Below are 20,703 nucleotides of genomic sequence, written 5' to 3'. Positions count from 1 at the left end.
AGCTATAGGAAGATTGTTCCATATTTTTTCAGCAACAATGGAAAAATCCCTTTCTGCAAAACAAGTTTTTTGTTCTGGGAATGTTTAACAGGAAATTCCTCAACAAAGCATGCAGTTTGGAACGAGAAACTGAAATCTCAAGGATAAAGGAGTCTTTGAGTGAATGATGGAATGTAAAATGATCTTAGGTTTGAAGCCTATAGAGTTGTCAATACTGAGGTCATATTCTGGTATTCACCCAAATGCATTAAAAGTCTGGTAGCCGCATTCTGCATAGACTCAAGATGGTGAAGTAGAGTGTTGAGAAAATTCAGGTAAAGTGAGTTCCCAAAATCCAGGCAAATTTGAATAATGGCTAGTAAATTTGTTTGGTAGTCACGCTTGATGTAGGGAAGAACGTTTCTAAGGCATGTCATCTTCCAGAAGCAGGATCTTGCTACTTTAGAGACTTGAATCTCCAAATTCAAATAAAAATCAATATAGATGTCCAATATGCATACTCTTTTATCTGGAGTTGGAAGGGAACCCATAGATGCTGGCCATAAATTACAAGTCCACTTATTCAAAAAATGTTTGGTTTTGAGAAGTTGTGTTACATTGGGATTTCATTTTAGTGTATGGTATAGTATAAGATGGAATGCCAGTGCTATTAGGAACATATGGCCAGATGTATGTACACTGGTTGCAAAATACGGGTCTCAATTTGACACCAGTATTTTTGCGACCAGTGTGACAATTTGAAAACCCACCTAGGTACCATCTGTTTCGGTTGTAATTCAACCTAACTCATGAATATTAATGTGGTATGTTGCAAACTGAGACCTACTACGAATCGCAGCCATCACAGCAATGATGGACTGCTGGGATCCGCAGACTACCATGTTTGTGACTGCTTTTCAATCAATTCTTTTTTAATGCAGCCCGTTTCCATTAAAGCAAACAAAACTGTGTTTACATTGAAAGGTTTCTTTGATTTCTTTTTTGTTTGTTTGTTTAAGATGCAGTGCCTCTGTGGACCACTGCCTTCCATTAGGCAAACTTTTTTTTTACATTCACAAAGGGGAACCAATTGCGAATAGGTTACCACTACATGTTTGTACCTAGTAAAGTATTAATGTTTTGCGACCAGAATTAGATTTTAAAACAATATTACATAACACTCCATTTCGGTATTTGGAAGAGACACCCTAAATAGGACCCTTCCAAAAACTAAATTAGTATTTGTTCGCAAACCCAAATTGCAATTCAGTAATGTTTTACGAATCACAGTTTGGGAATTCATGCAAAATTATTTTTTTGCTGTGGCAAATGAAATGATTCTGTGAATTGCCCCATTTCAGACACAAAGGAGCTTAGCTCATCTACTCCATAGTTTCATAGTGGTACTTCAATGGTTAGAAGTTGATTGAGGAGTGAAAAAGTTAATCACTGTATCCATCACCATTTCCTGCCCTCCTGCAACAGAGAACTGCCATTACTTTGTCCATAAGTTGTTTTGAAAGGTAGCTGTGGGTCCTTTTCAACACTATGATGAGCTCATGTTCCCCAAGAATGTCATAAACTGATAATGGGGAGCTGTGCCGAAGATGGAGGTGAAAACACAGTACATCAATTTATTTTTTAGGGAAATAAGCGCAGCCATGTTAGAATGAGAGTACAGAAGTGATGGGTGGAATGCTGAACTTAATCTCATCCATTTGTAGGTACTCTGGGCCACACTCCATCCTTTTTACTGTTCTGGTCAATTACAGAAATGGAGTAATTTGTCTCCTTTAATGATATGCTGAGAGCACTTTCTTAGAGGAGGTCCGACACAGGAAATGAAAAGCTGCTTTATTTCAAGACAACCACTCCTTTTGCTTGTCAATCAAGTGAACAAGTCTAGTGCTGCGTGTTGGCAATTGTGGAACATCTCAATTGATTGACAGATAGTGCACCTTTTCTAGGACGAAGCCAACCAGACAGCACAGTTGTATGATTTGCAAAGACTTCTTGGAGAATGGGGAAAGCTTCCCTTGGAAAGCATTCCGTCCATTGCTTACCATTGGCTTTGTGTTTTGTAACTCACAGTTGCGTTTAAATTCTTTTAGCTGCCTTTTTTTCGTAGGTTGCCTGGTATGTCTTTGCTAACTTTTTGTAAACAGGGCTTTAATTTTATCTTATCGTGTCATATTTGCTGTGCATTAAAAAAAAGAGGTCAAATGGCGTACTTTGTCTTCCAAAGGAGTTTGGTGTTTGCTTTTCTTTCTTTCTGACTTGAAAGTGAGAGGATTTGTGTGACAATCATGCTGGGTACTGGGGGTGTGCCGGAGGAAGGCTGTACAATGTTTTTTTTTTCTAGCAGACAACAAAACTTTTGTGTCTGTACAGTGCAAATATTTCAGAATAGGGAAAGCACTAATGAAGCACATTTTTTGTTATCCTGATGTGAGGTGGAAACAAATATTTTAATACTATCAAAGCAAATCAATTCACTATGTGATGCAATTTCCACACCTTTCACTGTGTGCTATATAGTTTTATCAATACAACTGTATGTCTGTACAAATGTAATGGTCATATAAATTGAAAATATGTTGTCTGTAATGTCAGTGCACTACCACACCCTCTGCTCCATAACACTTTACTCATATCTATGCTATGTCATTCTGCTCCCCACCAGTCCGTACCACTCTACACCACTTCACGGCACTCTACACAACTCCACTCTACCCTGTGCGACACTACTCTATTCCACTCCAGTCTTCTCTTTGCCACTTCACTCTACTCTATTCCACTGTGCTGCACTCCACTACATGCCACTACACACTAGGCATATCTACACCACTATATCCTACGACATTCTACGGCCATCCATCATATTAAAATCTATGCCACTCTACTCTAAAGCACTAATTTTACTCCTCTCTACGACACTTTACTCCATGCCCCTCCACAATGACACTCTTCTTGAGTCTAAGACACTCTACTTCACTCTGTGCCAATCCACTCCACAGTATGACACTCTACAACACTTCACTCTACACCCCTACGCTCTACCTCACTACAGGACACAACATACCCTTCCACTCTATTCCATTCTGCCCACTCTATGACCCTCCACTTTATGGCACTCCAACACTCTATTCCATGCCATTGTACGCCACTCCACTCAATGCCACTCTCCTTTATGCCACTAATGTTGAGCCGTACTGAACAGCAGCCGCGCTATCATACAACATGGCTAAAACACATTGGCAAAGCCAATAGCTCTTGGGATAGGCATGACCTATTGGTTTAGCAAACACTTGTTTTTTTTAGGCAGTCAGACCTTTATTGCCGTTTTGAGTATTTCTGCCACCAGTACAAAATGACTGCAGTTCCTGTTTTTAATATGCTGTAGGTCTTGACAATGCAGCATCTAGCAGAGTTCAGTGTCAGATTTGGTTATGCACAGTTTTAGCACCTCATCCTTCTGAAAAGCAGTCCTAGTATACTAAAATTATGCTGCCTGCAGCCTGGCCTTCTGGTTGCTCCCACTGGCCAGAGGCCTCATGGTGATCCATCACTCTGGCTTTCTGGATGATCCCACTGGCCATAAGCAGAGTCCTCTTGGTGATCAATCGCCAGCAGAACCCTCACTTTCTCTCCATTTCTGCTTGCTCCATACCCATTTGATTTCAGAGCCACTCTGGTTCAAAGGCATATGAATATGCTGAATATACCCATGTACCCCCCAACTCTCTGGGACAGGAAAAGCATCAGCAGGCAAGATTGCCTACTTTACACAGAATTCATACAAAACCTTCAAACGGCATGCAATCTTCTGTCAGACAGGTACAGAAAAGGCAGTATGATTACAAGCTTTCCTCGCACACAGAAACTACCTACAATATGAAGACCAAGGATGGGAGCACAGACCGATAGAAGGAGTAACAACTAAATAGGTGTTAAACTGGCTAAAGGAGGAGGGCAAAGGAAGGAAAGGAGATAACAGAAGGGAGTGGAGAAAGGGGGTACATGCAGATAATAGGGCCAGAAAAGAGATCACAAGCAGGATGGCCACTTCTACACAAGAACAGCTGTACAGGTTGGAGGGTTACAGGCAAAGTGTGTGATACAACCTGGGGAGGACGGGCAGAGACAAGAGAAACATAAGCATTTACCCATTATCTTGCTAACACAAGCCTGCTATTCATAAGGTGACAAGCCTCATACAAGGCAATTATCAAGGTCTGGATCGATGCGCATACCTGTTTTTCTGGGATGAGCTGCCATTGTTATTAAAAATGGGGCAAAACTTTAACATTGGGGCCACCTGAGCAATCCATTTCCCCAGCACCAAACCATTTCCAACAATCCCCTCCAAGAATAGGCTAACCCAGCCCCTAAATTCCTTCAAACAAATTTTAGAAACTGAATTTTTGGATCTTGTCAAAGCAAGCAGGTCTGCCGGCTGGCCCTTCTGACCCTTGTCCACTACAAATCTTCAATGTCACCCACTGCTGCTGCCACACCAGTCAGAACAATTATCAATAATTCTTTAACTACTGGAGTCTTTACAGAAGACTTAAAAAGGCATACACACACCCAATATAAAAGAAAAGGAAACCTGGACCCACATGACCCCAACAACTACAGACCGATTACAAATGGACCTTTCCTAGGCAAACTGAAAGAAAGAGCAGCATTCACCCAGATGTCACAATTCATTGAAGACAACTCTATACCTTCTGACTTTCAAACAGGATTCTATCCATGAAGAGGCACAGAATCTGCCGTCATTGCTATCCAGGATGACCTTAAAATTACAGTAGACTGTCACTGTAATCCTTCTCTTGGACCTTTTAGCTGCCTTTAACACAGCTGATCATAACACTCTAATCCAAAGAATCAACAAAGCTGACATAGAGGGGGGAATGCTCTCGACTGGATCACATCCTATCTTCAAACAGAACAAATGCCATCCATACTCCCCCTTTATCACCCAAAGCATACTTCACAAACACAGGGGTCCCTCAAGGCTCTATCATCTCACCCATGCTTTTTAACATCTACATGAAATCATTACCAGCACTGATCAATGAATTTCAGCTCACATGCTGATACATATATTTCTTAAACTGGAAAGCCCCAAAGACATTGTAAACTCAAAAATCTTCAGTTCCCCCACAGTTGTGGATCAGTGGATTACATGGAGCCATCTCAAATGGAATGCATCCAGAATCGAAACACTCACATTTGGCAATTGGAAAAATGATGACCCACTCTGTGCCTGGCCTGACGATCTGGGACCACTTCCCAAAGTATCCAAGGAAGTAAAAATCCTTGGCATAACATGGACTCTAAGCTGTCGATGAAAGCCCAAGTGGACAAGTTAGCAAGGTCGAGCTTCTTTACTTCATTGCTATGCAAACGCTGAGACACATCTTCCCCCACCTAGGATTTCCACATAAGGTCCAAGCTGATATCTCACTTGTACTGTCTAAACTTGAGTATGCCAATGGCCTCTACCATGTATTATCCTTACCAACTATGAAAAGACTAGAACGGATTCAGAAATGTGCTGCCACACTGCCCCTACATGTAAAGCCACAAGCCCACATCTCTCCTGCCTTGAGGGCCCTACATCGGTTACGGGTTAACAGAAGATGCACCTTTATCTGCTTTGTATCACCCACAAAGCACTATATGGACAGGACCAATTATCATCACACGTAACATCACCAAATACATACAACAAAGTAACCTCATCTCCAAACCCCCCATACACACAAAAAAACATAGGTGGTACATCTTTCTCTGTTCAAGCAGCCAAGCTATGAATTCACTAAACCCAAACATAAGAATAACTACCTTCAGAAGACTACTCAAGAGTTGGCTCTAAAAATACATGATCACCTTACTCAAAACACAAATGTACAGCATATGACTTAATGTAAATGTGTATAATTTAATTATATGAATGTAGTTAGAGATGCTTAGATATGTACATTTCTTTGTGCAAATCTATATACTACATATGGTTTAAAAATATATAGATATTCTTATACACCTGCTTAATAAAGGTATTACCTATGATATATACATATAGTTTAAATATAAGCTATTTTATTATATGCTTATGGTTCTCTATGTTATTTTATTTTATCACAGTATGGGATGTTATACAAGTTACACAAGGTATTTGATTATACGTTTATGTGTTTTTGTTTTACTTTTATTTTATATATCACTATGTGTACATATGATCATAACAATTGTATCTATAAGTGCTTCACTAGTGAAATATTGGGGCAGTATAAAGTAAAAATACATAAATATAAATAAGCAAATGTAAAAAAACAAAGTTTCCAAAACAATTATATATAAGAAATTAACTTCATGTACAGCAACACTTCAAAGTCCCAGTTTCTATTTATCCTATACATGTACAAATTGGACTTTTACCTTTCTATGTAGTTATGTATCTATATACTTGTTACTCTACTCCTACTGTAGAATAAATAAATACACAATAAACCCCTCAGCCATTCCTAATTCACTACTCTATGTCTCATCTGATACCTCTTTTATTATATCCCCAACCTCCAGTCTGACTTATACAAACAATCATTGTACCACTATGACCTCCCTTAAGCTCTTTCTAGGCTCTTACCTCCTCCATCCCTTGATGCATCCAACACCTCATTGTACCACTATGATCTCCCTAGCAACCCTCTCTAGAATCAACCCATCCAAACCTAATTTTACTACTATGATTTCCAAAACTACACTTTCAAGTATTTTCCCTTCTCTACAGCCTTCATTTGACTCATTCAAAACATCATTTTACTACTATAATGCACCTAATAACCCTTTCTAAACTCCTCCCTCCTCTATCTCTCCTTTGAAGCATCACAAACCTCTTTTTACTACTATGATTTCGGACTCATCCCAACCCCATTCTACTACTTTCATCTCCTAAATAACCCTGCCTAAGCTCTTCCCTCCTCTTCCAAAGCTCTTCCCTCCTCTTCCAAAGATCGTCCCTCCTCTTCCAAAGATCGTCCCTCCTCTTCCACATGTAACTCACCCAAACCTCAGTTTACTACCATGATCACCCATACAACCCTACTAAATTCTCCCTCATTTATCTCACCTTTGACTCATCCAAAACCCCTCCTGCTGTGATCTCCCTAACCCTTTCCACAGACTCTTCCCTCCTCCATCCCCCCTTTACTCATCCCAAGCCTCATCCTATTACTATAAACTCCCAATTAACACTTATGGATTGTACCCTCCTCTACCCCTCCATTACTCCAGTCAATCCAACTAACAAACTCACATATCTGCGGCTCAAATTAACTCATCATAATACTAAAACTGTACTCATATTCCCCTATACTAATCCACCTCTAATTGGGTTCCAGAGTAGCGTGCTACTCGCCGAAAAGCGCTTCAACGCCTCGTCAGGGGTAGTAAGCGCTATATAATACAATTACAGTAATGAAGTGTATGTGCTAAGAGGCTCAGGCAGGAACATGGAAGCTGGCACTTTGTAAAAATAAGGCTGGCATTTTGCCCCCTTTCTGAAGATGCTGCAGAAGGTAGCTTCGGGTGGATACTTGGTAATACAAGACTGTGAATGCCCTGTAAAATCTCTGTGGTGACAACGGGCTCCTCTTCCTCAATATTTACCAGGGAACAGTGAAACTAGAAGCAGGTTTTGAACCTCTGCTACACGACTCATGTGCCTGAGGACTGTGAGGATAGAAAAAAGTGGTTCAGAATAGACAAAAGCTGGACTCTTGACTCACAGCTAATAGCTACAGATGGGCTTCGGTGATCAGCATTCTACGCAGTATGAGGGATACCAGTGTTATGCTCTGTCAAAAATTTGAAAGAGGGAGCCCTAAAACAATTGTGTCTTTTACTTCTTGACTGAGGACAGCAGAGGAGAATATGCTTAAGGACTGCTTACTTGGACTTCCCACCTCTGACTGGTAGAAGAGTACTCTGTTCATCAAATGTTAGTGACATTCAGTGTTTTATGTGCGGTGCAACAAAAAGGATTCAAACCTGGGACCTGCGTTAGTTCAGGTACTTATAACTACATGGGGAGATTCATAAATGCACCTGCACTACGCGAAACCTCCACAGTGAGCGCAGAGGTAGACATTCCAATCGTAGAGCAAATCCACTACGATTTCCTGAGGAACGGGAAAAGTTAAATCATGCTCAGAGCAGACCGTGTCCCAATCAAACCTCTCTCTGACCTGGAAGGGAAAGGGGTAAAGAAATATATTTTTTGTTCTGACTGCAGTTCGCCCATATTCACAAACACCAGCTGACGGAGAAGGTGAGGTATTTTTACTTCTTTACAGCTGTGGATGACCTCGGGTAAAACTTCGTCTCTGCTGTGACACCAAATAAACCTTATCTATCAAGGCATGCGGCTGAATAAATACTCGGAAATCATGTGAAGTTCAGCTCCGGGATGTGCAAAAGGCACAGACAGGTGACTCTGGAAGTGAGATTGATTTATTATCTATGGCGCTGACTAGTTTTTGAGAAAGAAGGTTCACTGGCAAGAAAATAAAATCATCCTGGATAAATATGGGTGTTCTTTAATGAGCCTGGAATTATCAGCGCAAAAACATACATTTTGGAATGGGGTTCCTGAACTGTGGGTCCAAAATGCTCAATACATCTGATTAGGAACCAGTAACAAACCTCTGCAGAAAGCAGGCACTCTTCTTGTCATAACGTTTTTGCCTGTTCTTGATGCCTATGTATACATGTCCTGGTCAGGGAAGCAAGGTCAAGATCTCGAGTCTGGTCTCCTACTGACAAATAAGGGGTCATTTAGGCTAGTGGAACTGCCAATATTGGCGGAATTAGGCCTTTACCATAGACGGGACAGAGCAGGTGATATCTATGGGTTCATCTTTACAGGCTGGAGCACTATTAGTAGCAGCTGCACCAGTGTCTCTGATCCAGCACACTCTAATAAGTGGTTTGGCCACAAGGAGAAAATCAGCTGGCTCTGTGTGTACCCCACTGGACTGTTTCTTTCTTGGTATTTGGGTTGCTCAATAATAATTAATAGTTTTTCTTTGAATCTATGTATATTACGCCTGTGGTGGAGGAATCAGCATTCACCACTGATCGTGATAAGTTATAAACTGCTGTTAGACTTTGAACTGAATTGATGTATGCCCCATATGGACTTTTGGTACTATGAGGTCAACAAAAAACATTTTAAGGGCCTTCCTGAAGGGAAGATGTTCTTCAGTTTTGTTGATCTGCAGTCGGAGGTTGTTCCAGAGCATAGGTGGCAGTACACAATATATGTCTTGATGGAACTGAGCATAGAGGAGTTATGACTTATTAAATTGCTAACTAGTCTTCAAGAAGCTGTGAAAACTCGATAGCAGCCTGGAAACTGATTATCAAACTAGATAATCAGCTGATGCGCATCTGCGTTTCACAGTCCCTTGCAGTCAAATTGGTCCGACGCTTACTTTGGACAGTTCTGGCAACAATGACATTCACTGTGAAACCATGTTTGGCACAGATGTGCTCTTTGAACTGTATGGGAGGTAGGCAATGTTGTGTGTGGCCTTTTAGAAAAACTATAAACCACTGACGACTGTTATCTTCATATTGTTGTGTAGCCATTTTAGTTGTAGCTCCATGCATGTTATTTTAACACACTAGGCTGCTGTGCACTTTAACCAAGATATATTTTATTCAGCTCTGTCTTATTATTGTTACAATAACCATTTTTACGGTCTTGTTTTATTTCTGTATATCTAACTGTTTTTTCCTAGGCCAGCACTCTGTTCTCAAACAAGACATTCTTGATCACTCTGTGCTTCTTCTAAGGCTACAGTATGGTACATTGCCAGTGAACGTGGTAGAAGTTTAGTCTTCAATATTCATAGAAAATACACATCCTTACGTAGGGACACTTTCTCAGAATATCAGCTGTGTCATTATAAAAACACTTCCTTGTCCCTTACACGTTAGAGGGAGATTCCAGCCAGAGAACCATGACTGTATGCTGATTGCCGAATGCTTCGCTACAGATGCTAACGCAGACAGCAGGCCTTTGCTCAGGTATGGGGGTTGATGTCTTCCCAGGGGAACCTGAAGGGCAGAATTAGAGCTTAACATGCTGTGCTCCATACAAGCCTAGGTAGGGATTAGTCTATCGAACATAGTGACAATATAATAGCATTGTTCTTATGCTTCACTCTTCTCGTCACAATTTTAATACTGTCATGTTGTGTCGTCCTGGTTATTGTAATTCACGCCTTGCTATCTAAAATGCAGTCATTTTATTAAACTCATTATTGAAATTGATATACTGCTTCTGTTTGTCATTTATATTTGAGACTGAATTGTAAGTGAGAGAACCAGATGAGACTTGAGTGACCACGACTTCCCCGAGAAGCTAAGCATGTCATGCGCTCGGCTGCCCAATCATCACCATCCCTTGATGGGGATGAGGCACTGCTAGTTAGCCGGAGCAAAACCCGAATTGGAGCGACAGGTGTCACCCACAGTGGGTTAGACTAAGTCTCCCACACCGTGGGCGATTCTGCCGCTCAAAATCCAGTAGTCTCATTAGAATAATGAGAGCCTACGTGACAATGTGACAATATATCACCTCTCTCAGTATCATCACAGAACAGAATGGTTTACTGAATCGAGCACGGAAGAAACATCCAAAAGTATCAGTGTCCCAGGTACTTTTTAGACCTAATACGACATGGATCAGAGATCTTCTGTTACAATTATCGATTTTCGTGGTGCCCCCACTACGCCAATGGACATCAATTCACCAAAACGTCAGAGGCAGGGAAAGTAACATGACACATCTTTTGACTCATTGATGACATCACAGGAAGTGGCACCACATAACATTGGCCTTTATTGTGTAACAGGAAGTTATGTTGCATTAGCTTTGACCTTATGATACCAGGGGAACAGTTATGTTGCATTAGCTTTGACCTGATGATACCAGGGAAACTGGCATCACCAAATTAAATAAAAAATTAAAAAGTGTAAAATTAAACAAAAAGTGCAATTAAAGAATACCGAAGAAGTAAGAGTATTTTAGTTATCATACATTTAGTAATTAGGCATCAACAATGTTATATCAGGAGCTTTGCCTAGGAGCAGCCGTCATATGCCAGCCTTTAAGACAATGCCCTATTACAGCCTTTAATGCTAGGTTCAATCCCTAGGGCCCCAGCATAACTAATATTGGAAGATTCCCTCATACAACAGGAATAGCAAAGGCAACAGCCACGCAAGTGTGTCCCCACACCAAACAGTTACAGAATAGACATCAAAAGTAAAAGCCTCAAGCAAAGGCCACCCTAGGAAGCAGGACTTCCTTGGCTTCCACTAACAGTAGAAAAAATGATGTGTATAAAATCCAACTAACAACTGTTATGGCTAGAATCAAAAGGGGCAAACTGTCAAACGCTGTGATAGAAGCAGGACTTCCTTGGCTTCCACTAACAGTAGAAAAAATGATGTGTATAAATTCCAACTAACAACTGTTATGGCTAGAATCAAAAGGGGCAAACTGCCCCACGCTGTGATAATTGTATGTGCTATCTAGAGGGGGAGGCAAGTGACAACTGCTTAAAGCATAACTGAGCTGTATTAGGTAATATATGCAGTGTTCTGTTCGTTTTTTAAGTGTACTGTTGAACTACCCTGAGAAGCATCATAGGGAAAGACACGGATAATACTGGTATTCAAACAATCAATTAAGATTTCATTTTAAAAAGCAGTGAAGGAACAATCAATAATGCACAGATCCGCCAGTAGTCAACTGGGCAGACAGTAATAAAACTGGTTTATTCAAATATATGTCTCATTTGTACACCTAACAGTTTGGGGGAATAGGTGGAGTGTTAATGAGACACAGATGTGAAGAAATTGATGTATGAAATAGAGATTACTTGTGCAAGTGTTGGCATTTTTAATGGTCAAAGAATTGACAATGGTTAAGAGGGAGATATGCAAAGTTAAACAGGGAAAAAGACTGAAGCTTGAAATATACCAGTGAGATAGCTGGATGATTTTTCTCTGTATTAGAGAGTTAATTTTCATGAAAGACGCCCACCCAAAAATGACTGCTTCTCTAAGTGAGCCATCTCTGAAGCGGTGCACATGTTGAGCACTCCCACAGTGGAGTCACTCCTGGGAGAGTGAATGGAAAATGAGTGACCTCAATAAGAGAGCCCGCAAAGCAAGTGAAAATTACACTGGTTGATTCTGCAAATTTGTTTAAAGATAATCAAAGTGAATAGGCACCACCAAATGAAATTAGCCGAAAGTCTGTGGACACCCATTGCAGAGCTGAGCAACTACAGATTGTGGGTTTAAGAACAGTTCAACCCCAAGCTTACAAACTATAGTTTCTACCTCTCTCCCAGGTTCAGAATTACGTTCCTGGCTTCTTGCAGTGCAAACCTCATCAACGCTACAAAGAGGCACTAAAGACCTCAGTTGAACTGAAAAATTACAAACGATTGAAAAAATACTGTAAAGGCATTATTCCGTTTGTCTCTGCAAAATTCTAACTTTCAGAAAATTAAGTTTGCTTTGATTTTTAAGATTCTCAGCTGAGAATGCTGATAAAAGCAAATTGAGGATAAGGGATAACATCCAACAGATACAAGTACTTGGTACATAAAACCACAGTCTAAATACATTAACTTTTCTCTTTATCTAAATATCGCAAATAATGTACAGAGATAAAACAAGATAAAAAGAATGTTTGGTTGATGCAGTTGTGTGTAGCTTTCAGTGGCGTTCGCTCTGGGGTTTAAACCCACAGATGTAATTCCTATTTTATGGTATCCCCAACCTTTCCCACCAGAATTTGCCGATGACATTTTCAGTTTAAGTTTACAGGGTGTGGAAATTCCTTCCTAACCTAAATGCAAGTAACCCTGCTCTACATCAGTGACGCTTTTTCCAGCACCGCATATTCAGACACTGTAGTAGCTTCACTAGGAAATACGGAACCTCTTCTTCTGAACCAGCCGAAAACCTTGCAGTTAACTTTAGAGTGCTTGTGCCATTGCTGCATAGACCACTACAGCTCCAGAATGTTTAAGCAAATAAGGCCAACAACACTGGACTTGCCAAGAACGACCTCGTTCGTTATTCCCAGTAGCTGTACTACCTGATGGCATGTCCAGGCGGCATCCAGGCCCTACTCATGGGTGTTGCCGAGGGTGCCGTAGAGTCACTAACACATAGTACAAATTGTAAGCCCACTCTACCAGTCATACTATGTGTGTGAACAGCCAGACAAGTCTCACCTAGAATTGGGCTGACATGGCAAGAAATAAGTGTGCAAGTTGAGTGCATTATCTGCCCTGGAGATCAGGAGAGCAGAGGATGAATGCAGTGTTGAGATCCACATCCGAGCCTCATTGTGCATTCACCTTTGTGTGTGCATGCATGCACATGTATGTGTTTGTTTGTCTGCATGTTTGGTATTGCGTTTCTCAGTGATAAACAGTGTTGATCCATGGAAGCTATGGCTGGTGCCAAGGCAGAGAAAAACTATATGTTGCTTCTTATCATACCAGTTGACTCTCTGATATTATTGTGCCCATTTATGGCATAATTGTGGCCTTGGCATAATAATGGTAACCCTTGACATATTATGGGCATATGTGGTAGCTGTGCATACTGGCAGCCATTAATGACATATTACAAGCATAACTGGTCAAATTCTGTTCACGTGTGATATAATGGTAGCCACCCCTGTCAAAATAATGGCCATGACGGGTGTATTGTGAGCATCCTAGCTATTGTGGTGTCTTGCCATGGCACTGATACAATGGTGACTAATACTAGCATATTATAGCATCCTAGGCATTATAGGTTATAATCATAAAACCTAGACATTTGAAGCAAATTCTGTCCATGTGCAGTGCATGACTGTACTTGGTAAGAATAACTAACAAGTTAATGTTTGGTGGCTTGGTATTTACTTGAAATGAAAACTAATATTTTGAAGGCAAAATAATTATATTACTCACCCTTGTAAGCATCTGTTGGTTGAATATAGTGCTGTAGATTCATATCTTTTGCATACTCCTGCCATCTAGTGTTGGGCTTCGACTAATGCAACTCATTTTTCTTTGAAGAAGCCTTTCGAGTCACAAGGCCTTGGTGACTCCATTGTTAGAATGTTTCCGCACAGTGGGTGCAGAATAGATATGGAGTATTGCGAAGGATAGGATAGTGGTCATGTTTTAGTGTAAATATCTATGTAGACTGAAGATACCTGTATCACAAACTGGCTTACGGGGAGGCTGTGGGGTGAATGTGAATCTACTGGAGTACATGTGACAAACAGATGCTTACAAGGAAAGTAACAATCCATTCGTAGCATGTGTGGCTGTAGATATACATGCTCTTTATTGACTCCCCTAAGTGGTAGCTAGCTAGTGGATGTTGCAGAGGCCTGAAACTAAGTGTTCAGGACAGTGTGACCGTCTTTAGCCTGCTGCAATGCCAGAATGTCGAGGTGACCTTGTGAGGGTGTGTGAAGTGGGCCACTTGGCAACTTTTACAGATCTCAGCTATGGCTATGTTCCCAGGAAAGGCCATTTTGGAATCCTGTTTCTGAAAGAGTGAGGCCTGAGGAGGGAAGGTGGGGACCTTTTGACTTTAAAGTATCAGGTCTGGATACACTTAAGAAGCCACCTAGTTATATCCACCTTAGCTATGGGCTGACCTTTATGTGGCTGTGCTAAGGCAACAAAAAGCTTTTGCGTTTTACAGAATGGCTTTTTATTATCTATGTACTATATGACAGCACACTTTAGTGTGTGAAGTGCTCTCTCTCCTACTGAGTCAGACTGGGGGATAAAGACTTAGAGCTCAATCGTCGGGTTAAGGTGGAAGGAGAGACCACCTTAGGCAGGAATTTGGGGTTGGTTCTAAGGACAACCCTGTCACTGTGAACCTAGAAAAAGGCTCTTGTAATATGAGGGCCTGTAGTTCAGTAATGTACCTAAACGACATTATGGCTACTATAAAGGCAACATCCCAGGAAAGAAATTACAAAGGACAAGAATGCAGTGGTTCCAAGGGCAGTCTGATGAGGCCAATTTTCTGGTTTCAACTGGGGAAGGTGGCACCCTAGGTGAGACGACACTCCATGAAAATTTTGATAACAGGGATCTTTAAGAGCAAGGAGTGTTCCATCTTCTGTATGTATGTTGCAATTGCGGCTAGGTGAAGCCAAAACGATGTGTAAGCTTACTCTGACTTTGGCAAATGTAAGAAGTAGCAAATGATTTGTTGTACCATAGGTGTAAAAGGGTAAATAAGGTTCAGGGTACTGCTGTGAAATCATCTTTTAACTTAGAAGAATAGCAAGTGTGTGTGGTAGGCCTACAAGCTTCTAGAGGCAAGTTGAGATACCAAACTCCTGGACTTCAGGAGCTAAATCAGTGGATTGAGCTGCCTGGGTCTGAGTGTCTGACTCTGTCATGGTTCTATATGAGAAAATCTGGCCTGTTTTTTGTGTGGGACAATGGGCATCTCTAGAAGGGTTGAGAACCATGGTTGTCTGGCCAATGTGGGAGCCAGCACGGTGAGGCATGTTTGCTGCAGTATCCTAACCATGCACAGTCGAAGTAGGAGAGGAGGAAAAGTGAATTAAAAAATTGCTGACCAGGTCATCCTCAAAGTACTGCTCCGGGACTGAGGATGTAGAAACATGGAGACAAAGTTTAGGCATTTTGAATTTTTCAAGTGGCCAAGTGGTTGATGTCCGAGGTTCCTCACCAATAAAAAAAGATAACTAGAGCTTGTAGTTCCAACTTGTAGACTTGTTGCTGTTTCGAGGTGAGCAGGTCTGAAAAGTAATTGAACACCCCGCAAGGCTACACACTAGAAGGTGTACTTGGTGGTGGATCACCCAATGCCACATTTGCTGCACTAGGGCTGACAACTGTGGAGTGTGTGTTTTGCTTTACAGTTGTAGCTAAAACATGGCAGTAATGCTGTTGGTCCGCATCAGGACCAGCTTGCCCAAAATGTCTTGAAGGAAAGCTTTCAGGGCTAGCTTTGTGATAAATATTCCAGATGGTTGATGTGGTGACCCCATGGATGAGGTGGCCACAGACCCTAAATGGTCATGTTGTTCAGGTATGCCATCCACCATGCGAGTGATGCATCTGTGGTGATGGTCACGTGCAAAACTCAGTCTGCAAAGGGCCTGGCCAGCAACAAGGTGGTGCTGTTCCACCAATGCAGAGAGTGATGTGTGCAGGCCCAGTACACTAGGTCTTTCCAGTGACTTTCTGCTGGTGACCACTGTGCTGAGAGGCCCTCTTGGAGCAGACGCATATGGAGTCTTGAATGAGGGATTATGTAGGCAAACTACTGTTAGAACAGTGAGAAGACAGAGTGGTTGAAAATGAGGCAGTAGCTTTTGGAATGCCACCAACCTTTGCCCACTTGGGTCGTCTTTGCACAAGACTGCATTGAGGACTGACCGAAGGAAGGTTTGGTCCTGAGGTGGGGCTTGTTGGCATTTACTGTACAACCCAGTTTGTGAAGCAGGGAGATAGCAACTTGGCTGTAGGTTAAGCAGCCTTGTCTGCTTGCACTCTTGATCAGTCAACTGTCTAAGCAGAGAAACGTGATTCCTTCTCCCCTTCTGAGGTGGCCAGCTACCACTACTAGACATTTGATTAAGACTCTTCAGGGTGTGGTGACTCCGAAGAGAACTGGTAATGATGACCACTTTCCATGAAGCGTAGGTAGTGTTGATGGGCTGGATCGATGGCAATGTGAAAGCAGGCATCATTCAGGTATAGTGTGACCATGAAGTCACCTTGGTGCAGCGAGGAGATAACGTTCTGTAGGGTGACCATATTGAAATGTTCTGAGGGGGTGTATCTAATGAGAGGCCTGAGACTGAGGATTAGCCTGAGGGAAACCATCCTTTCTGTGGATGTGGAAGTACAGGAAGTAGACGTCTTTGTCCCTGTGTTGAGGGGGCACTGGCTCTATGGCCCATTCAAGAAGTGCCTGGATTTACTCCTGTAGTTTATCTCTGTTGTCTCTGTAAGGATGCCCTGGCTGAAGGAACTCTTACACCTTTAGCAGTGTCTGTGTCCTTCTTTATCTATTCCAACATCTTATCAACCTGGGGTTTGAAAAAGTGTTCTCCTGGCTTGAAGCCAGATATACGCTGCCAACAGAGGTGACAGTGTATGACAGAGGTATTCACCACTCTGGCAGTTATATTAGCCAAATCCAATGCAAACCGAATGGTGGAGTTGAATAGGGCTCTACCCTCAACAATCTCTTCTCCCCTCTTTCGATATTGGTCACAGAGACATTAGAGTAAGACCTCCATTAATTCCCACTGGGTCCTATCAATCCTGGGTGCTAGCACCTTGAAATGGACGGGCTCCCTAAAAATCTGTAGGGTAGATTTTACCAACCCCTTTAGCATATTGAGAAACTAGAGGCAACACTCTGTTCTCGAAAGCGCCTCCACTAGTAAGTCAGCATCCTTCGGGTGTAACATACTTGTCTACCTTGTGGGAAGGAGCTGCAAATTCAGATGACACTGTTGTATGCGCTGGTATTGTTTGGTGAGAAAGCCCTACCAGGGGCATAGTCAAGGCCACCATGGCGTTCAAGTTGTAGCAACCCTAGGATTGTCTGTAAGGTGAGGGTAGGCTGTCACACCGAAGTCCTCTGCTGGAGAGTAGGGACTAGGGCTTCCTGTGTTTGAATAGGCAGTGTTCTGAGGCATCTTCGGAGGCACCGGCCGAGGAGTAGTATCCCATTCTGGGATATTCTTAAAGGAGATTCTTCACCTATTGGGAAAAGTCTTTCCAGTGGCAAAGATGTGGTCTGTGCAGGGATGAATACTGATCCTACATGCATTTCAGCAAGCTCCTTTTGGAGCTTCTTGTGGATGGGCCTCTCTTTGGAGACAGCTGTCTATGTTTGTGGATCCAATGTTGATTTAGTTGCCGACTACTCTTTTCATCTCAATGGCAGTGTCTTGTCGGTTCTGACAAGTGGTCTCAGACTTGAGGGCTGAAAAGGGGTCCACAGGTTTCTAGTTGGATCCCAATTGAGCTCTGATGCCTTACCTACGTGACGATCAGAGCCCAAGGGCATTTGCACAGCCAGACATGGCGGTAGCTTGTGCACAGGACTCAAAGCCCAACCCCCAAAGGGATGGTGCTCAGCTTCGCAGTGCTTACCTTTATTTGTCTTGGAGGCCTGTGTAGAGGCATGGCCCTGGTATGAGGTCTGGTATCGGCTGAGGTAGACCTAGCTCAGAAGAATCAAATAAAATAATGTTGGGGCTGGGTTGATACTCCAGCACATCAGGGGACTCACTAAGCTCTTTCTTCGGCACCGGGCAGGTCCGCCTCGCTGTTGATGTCCAGCATTTCCAATAAAGGCTGAAACATCCTGTTGTGGGCCCACCGCCTGTCTCTCCACTGGCGTAGTGCCTTTTTGCTCCTGGAAGTCGAACAGGATTTAGAGCAGGTGTCATTGTGCTCTAAGGAGAGGCCCAGGTGCAAATAGCATGGAGATCAGTCTGGGCGTATTCTAAGTGACAATGAGGGCATATCTTGAAGGGCGTCCATTCCATCAGCCTTTGCACGTCTTTACTTCTCGACATCAATAAGAAAGATGCAGGTCCCTGCAGCAGTGAACAAAAAAGAGAAAAGGTGGAATAGGAAGGAAAGTGGGGTGCCTTGGGACCATGACATTCAGTGTTGATACAGGGACCAACTTCAATACATGTCCGAACCTGATGGCGGAGAAAAACAATCTAACAATGGAGTTGGTGGCCATGAGAGATCACTACTGGAGGAGTCACTGAGACTTCATGACTCAAAAGGCTGCTTCAAAGAAAACCAAGTTGCAAAAACTCAAGCCCAATAACAGATGGCAGGAATATGCAGAGTATGTATATCTACAACTACACATGCTACAAACATAATATTTCTTTCTGAATAGGAATTTAGAAAAATGAGTTGGTTTTCCCAAAATGGAAGAGGTATTTGATAGAAAAGTGTTTCGATTCAGAAAGGGATATGCTGATAAAGAGAAAATAGCTATGTGTTATTTCTTTAGTCATGTGGGGGTATTACATATTGAAAACACTTTTCCTGATATTACTGTGGTCAATATTGTACAGTTATTTTACTTAAGCAGAAGTAGCTCTTCTTATAACTAGGGTTGGAGACTCCTGCTCCAGGCAGATGTTTAAAGTTCTCTATCACCTTCTCTTTCCAATACATCCTTGCTCTTAGATTAAACAAAAGAAAAACTTACATAGTTTCAGCATTTCATTTGACCCATAGTCCCAAGTAAAATCAATAATTTCTGATCAACATGAATTTCAGAGCAGACATAAATATGGCTTGTACTCTTACCTACTACAACTGCGATGGCACCCAGCGCCAGTCCCAGAATCAAGAGTAGAGGTGCGATAAGTAACTTCCCAGCTGAAAAAAAAAAAAAACACAGGAGGGGTTGACATAAATGGCGTGGAAAGTACTTAAATTTCATAAATGTGACCTTTTTACACCCAATAAAATGTCTTCAATGCCCATAAAAAAAATACGCTTCCAGTTTGTCAGCTAATTAATAGATGGAAATGTTCCAAGTGGCAAACAACCAACTAAGTAAAAGTCCACGGTAGCATTAGTCTCATATCACTGCCAAGCTCAACAAAAAAATGCTAAAATATAGATATAAAGAAATGCATGAATTAACATAGAGAAAATAAGTTCAAAGAAAAGTTAGTAAATGATAAGAATCATGCTCATGGAAACATTGAGACAAGGAGAAATGAAAAGAAGGATAGAAAGTTTGACCACCTAATAATGCCCCTTTTGCAGGTCCTTCACTCTCAAAGAAGTGTCCACTACCATACATTCAAGATGAAGAGGATCTGTATTAGCATATACATTTTGAAAAAAAAGTGGCTGAAACTTTTAACAAAAAACTGTTAAATAATTCAATCTAGGGAGGTGCCTATACTGATATTAGCCTACTGGTCTAAAGTGGGGGGATTCTCCTTTCCTGATCCACCCACCCTCGCGCTGTCACCCTTAAACACATTACACTGATATAGAAATCTGTATGAGGAAATGGCTTTTGCAAGCTCACCCTACATGTCTGCCTCACTTTTGACCATAAGGTAATGGTGTAATGAGACAGAGGGCACTGAAGTCTGCTAACCAGACCTCAGTGCCAATGCTCAGACCCTTAAAAGTGTATGTTTAATTGGGTTTTACATAAGTTCACTTACTTATAAGTCCCTAAAACATGGTACCAGGGTACCCAGGGACTGAATATTAAAGTGTGTCTCGACCTCCATGAGTATGACAAAGTAAAACATGTCTCCAGCCAGCTGCTGCAGACTGGTAGAGCAGCTGTGGACTGCTAACTGGACTTTGACATTTAAACTAATGACAAAGTCAAGACCTACCCTTTCAATATATATAAGTCACCCCTAAGGTAGGCCTGCTAAACCCCAAGGCACAGTGCTGTACTTTAAGAGGTAGGTCATGTGTTTTTATAAGTCCTAATAATAAAAACCCCAAACTGTAATTATAAGTGTGGAGAGGCCAGTAGCCCTGTTGGCAAGTTCGGGGTTACATGATGACCGCTCTACTGTGGTAACTCCTGAAT

At 41.9% G+C, this 20,703-nt stretch overlaps 1 protein-coding gene across 1 annotated transcript in view; it reads right to left on the bottom strand.

Moving 5' to 3' along the window:
- Positions 1 to 20,703, bottom strand: part of RNF217 (ring finger protein 217) — a 466,037-nt gene that overhangs the window by 17,930 nt on the left and 427,404 nt on the right. The window contains exon 5 of the mRNA XM_069234802.1: positions 19,440 to 19,511. Coding sequence (XP_069090903.1) covers positions 19,440 to 19,511 — 72 coding nt within the window. The remainder of the gene's footprint in view (positions 1 to 19,439; positions 19,512 to 20,703) is intronic.

Source organism: Pleurodeles waltl, chromosome 5 (assembly GCF_031143425.1).
Source record: "Pleurodeles waltl isolate 20211129_DDA chromosome 5, aPleWal1.hap1.20221129, whole genome shotgun sequence".
NCBI classification, from domain to species: Eukaryota; Metazoa; Chordata; class Amphibia; order Caudata; family Salamandridae; genus Pleurodeles; species Pleurodeles waltl.
The sequence above is the reverse complement of the archived record's forward strand: the minus strand, read 5'-3'. Positions and strand labels throughout refer to the sequence as shown.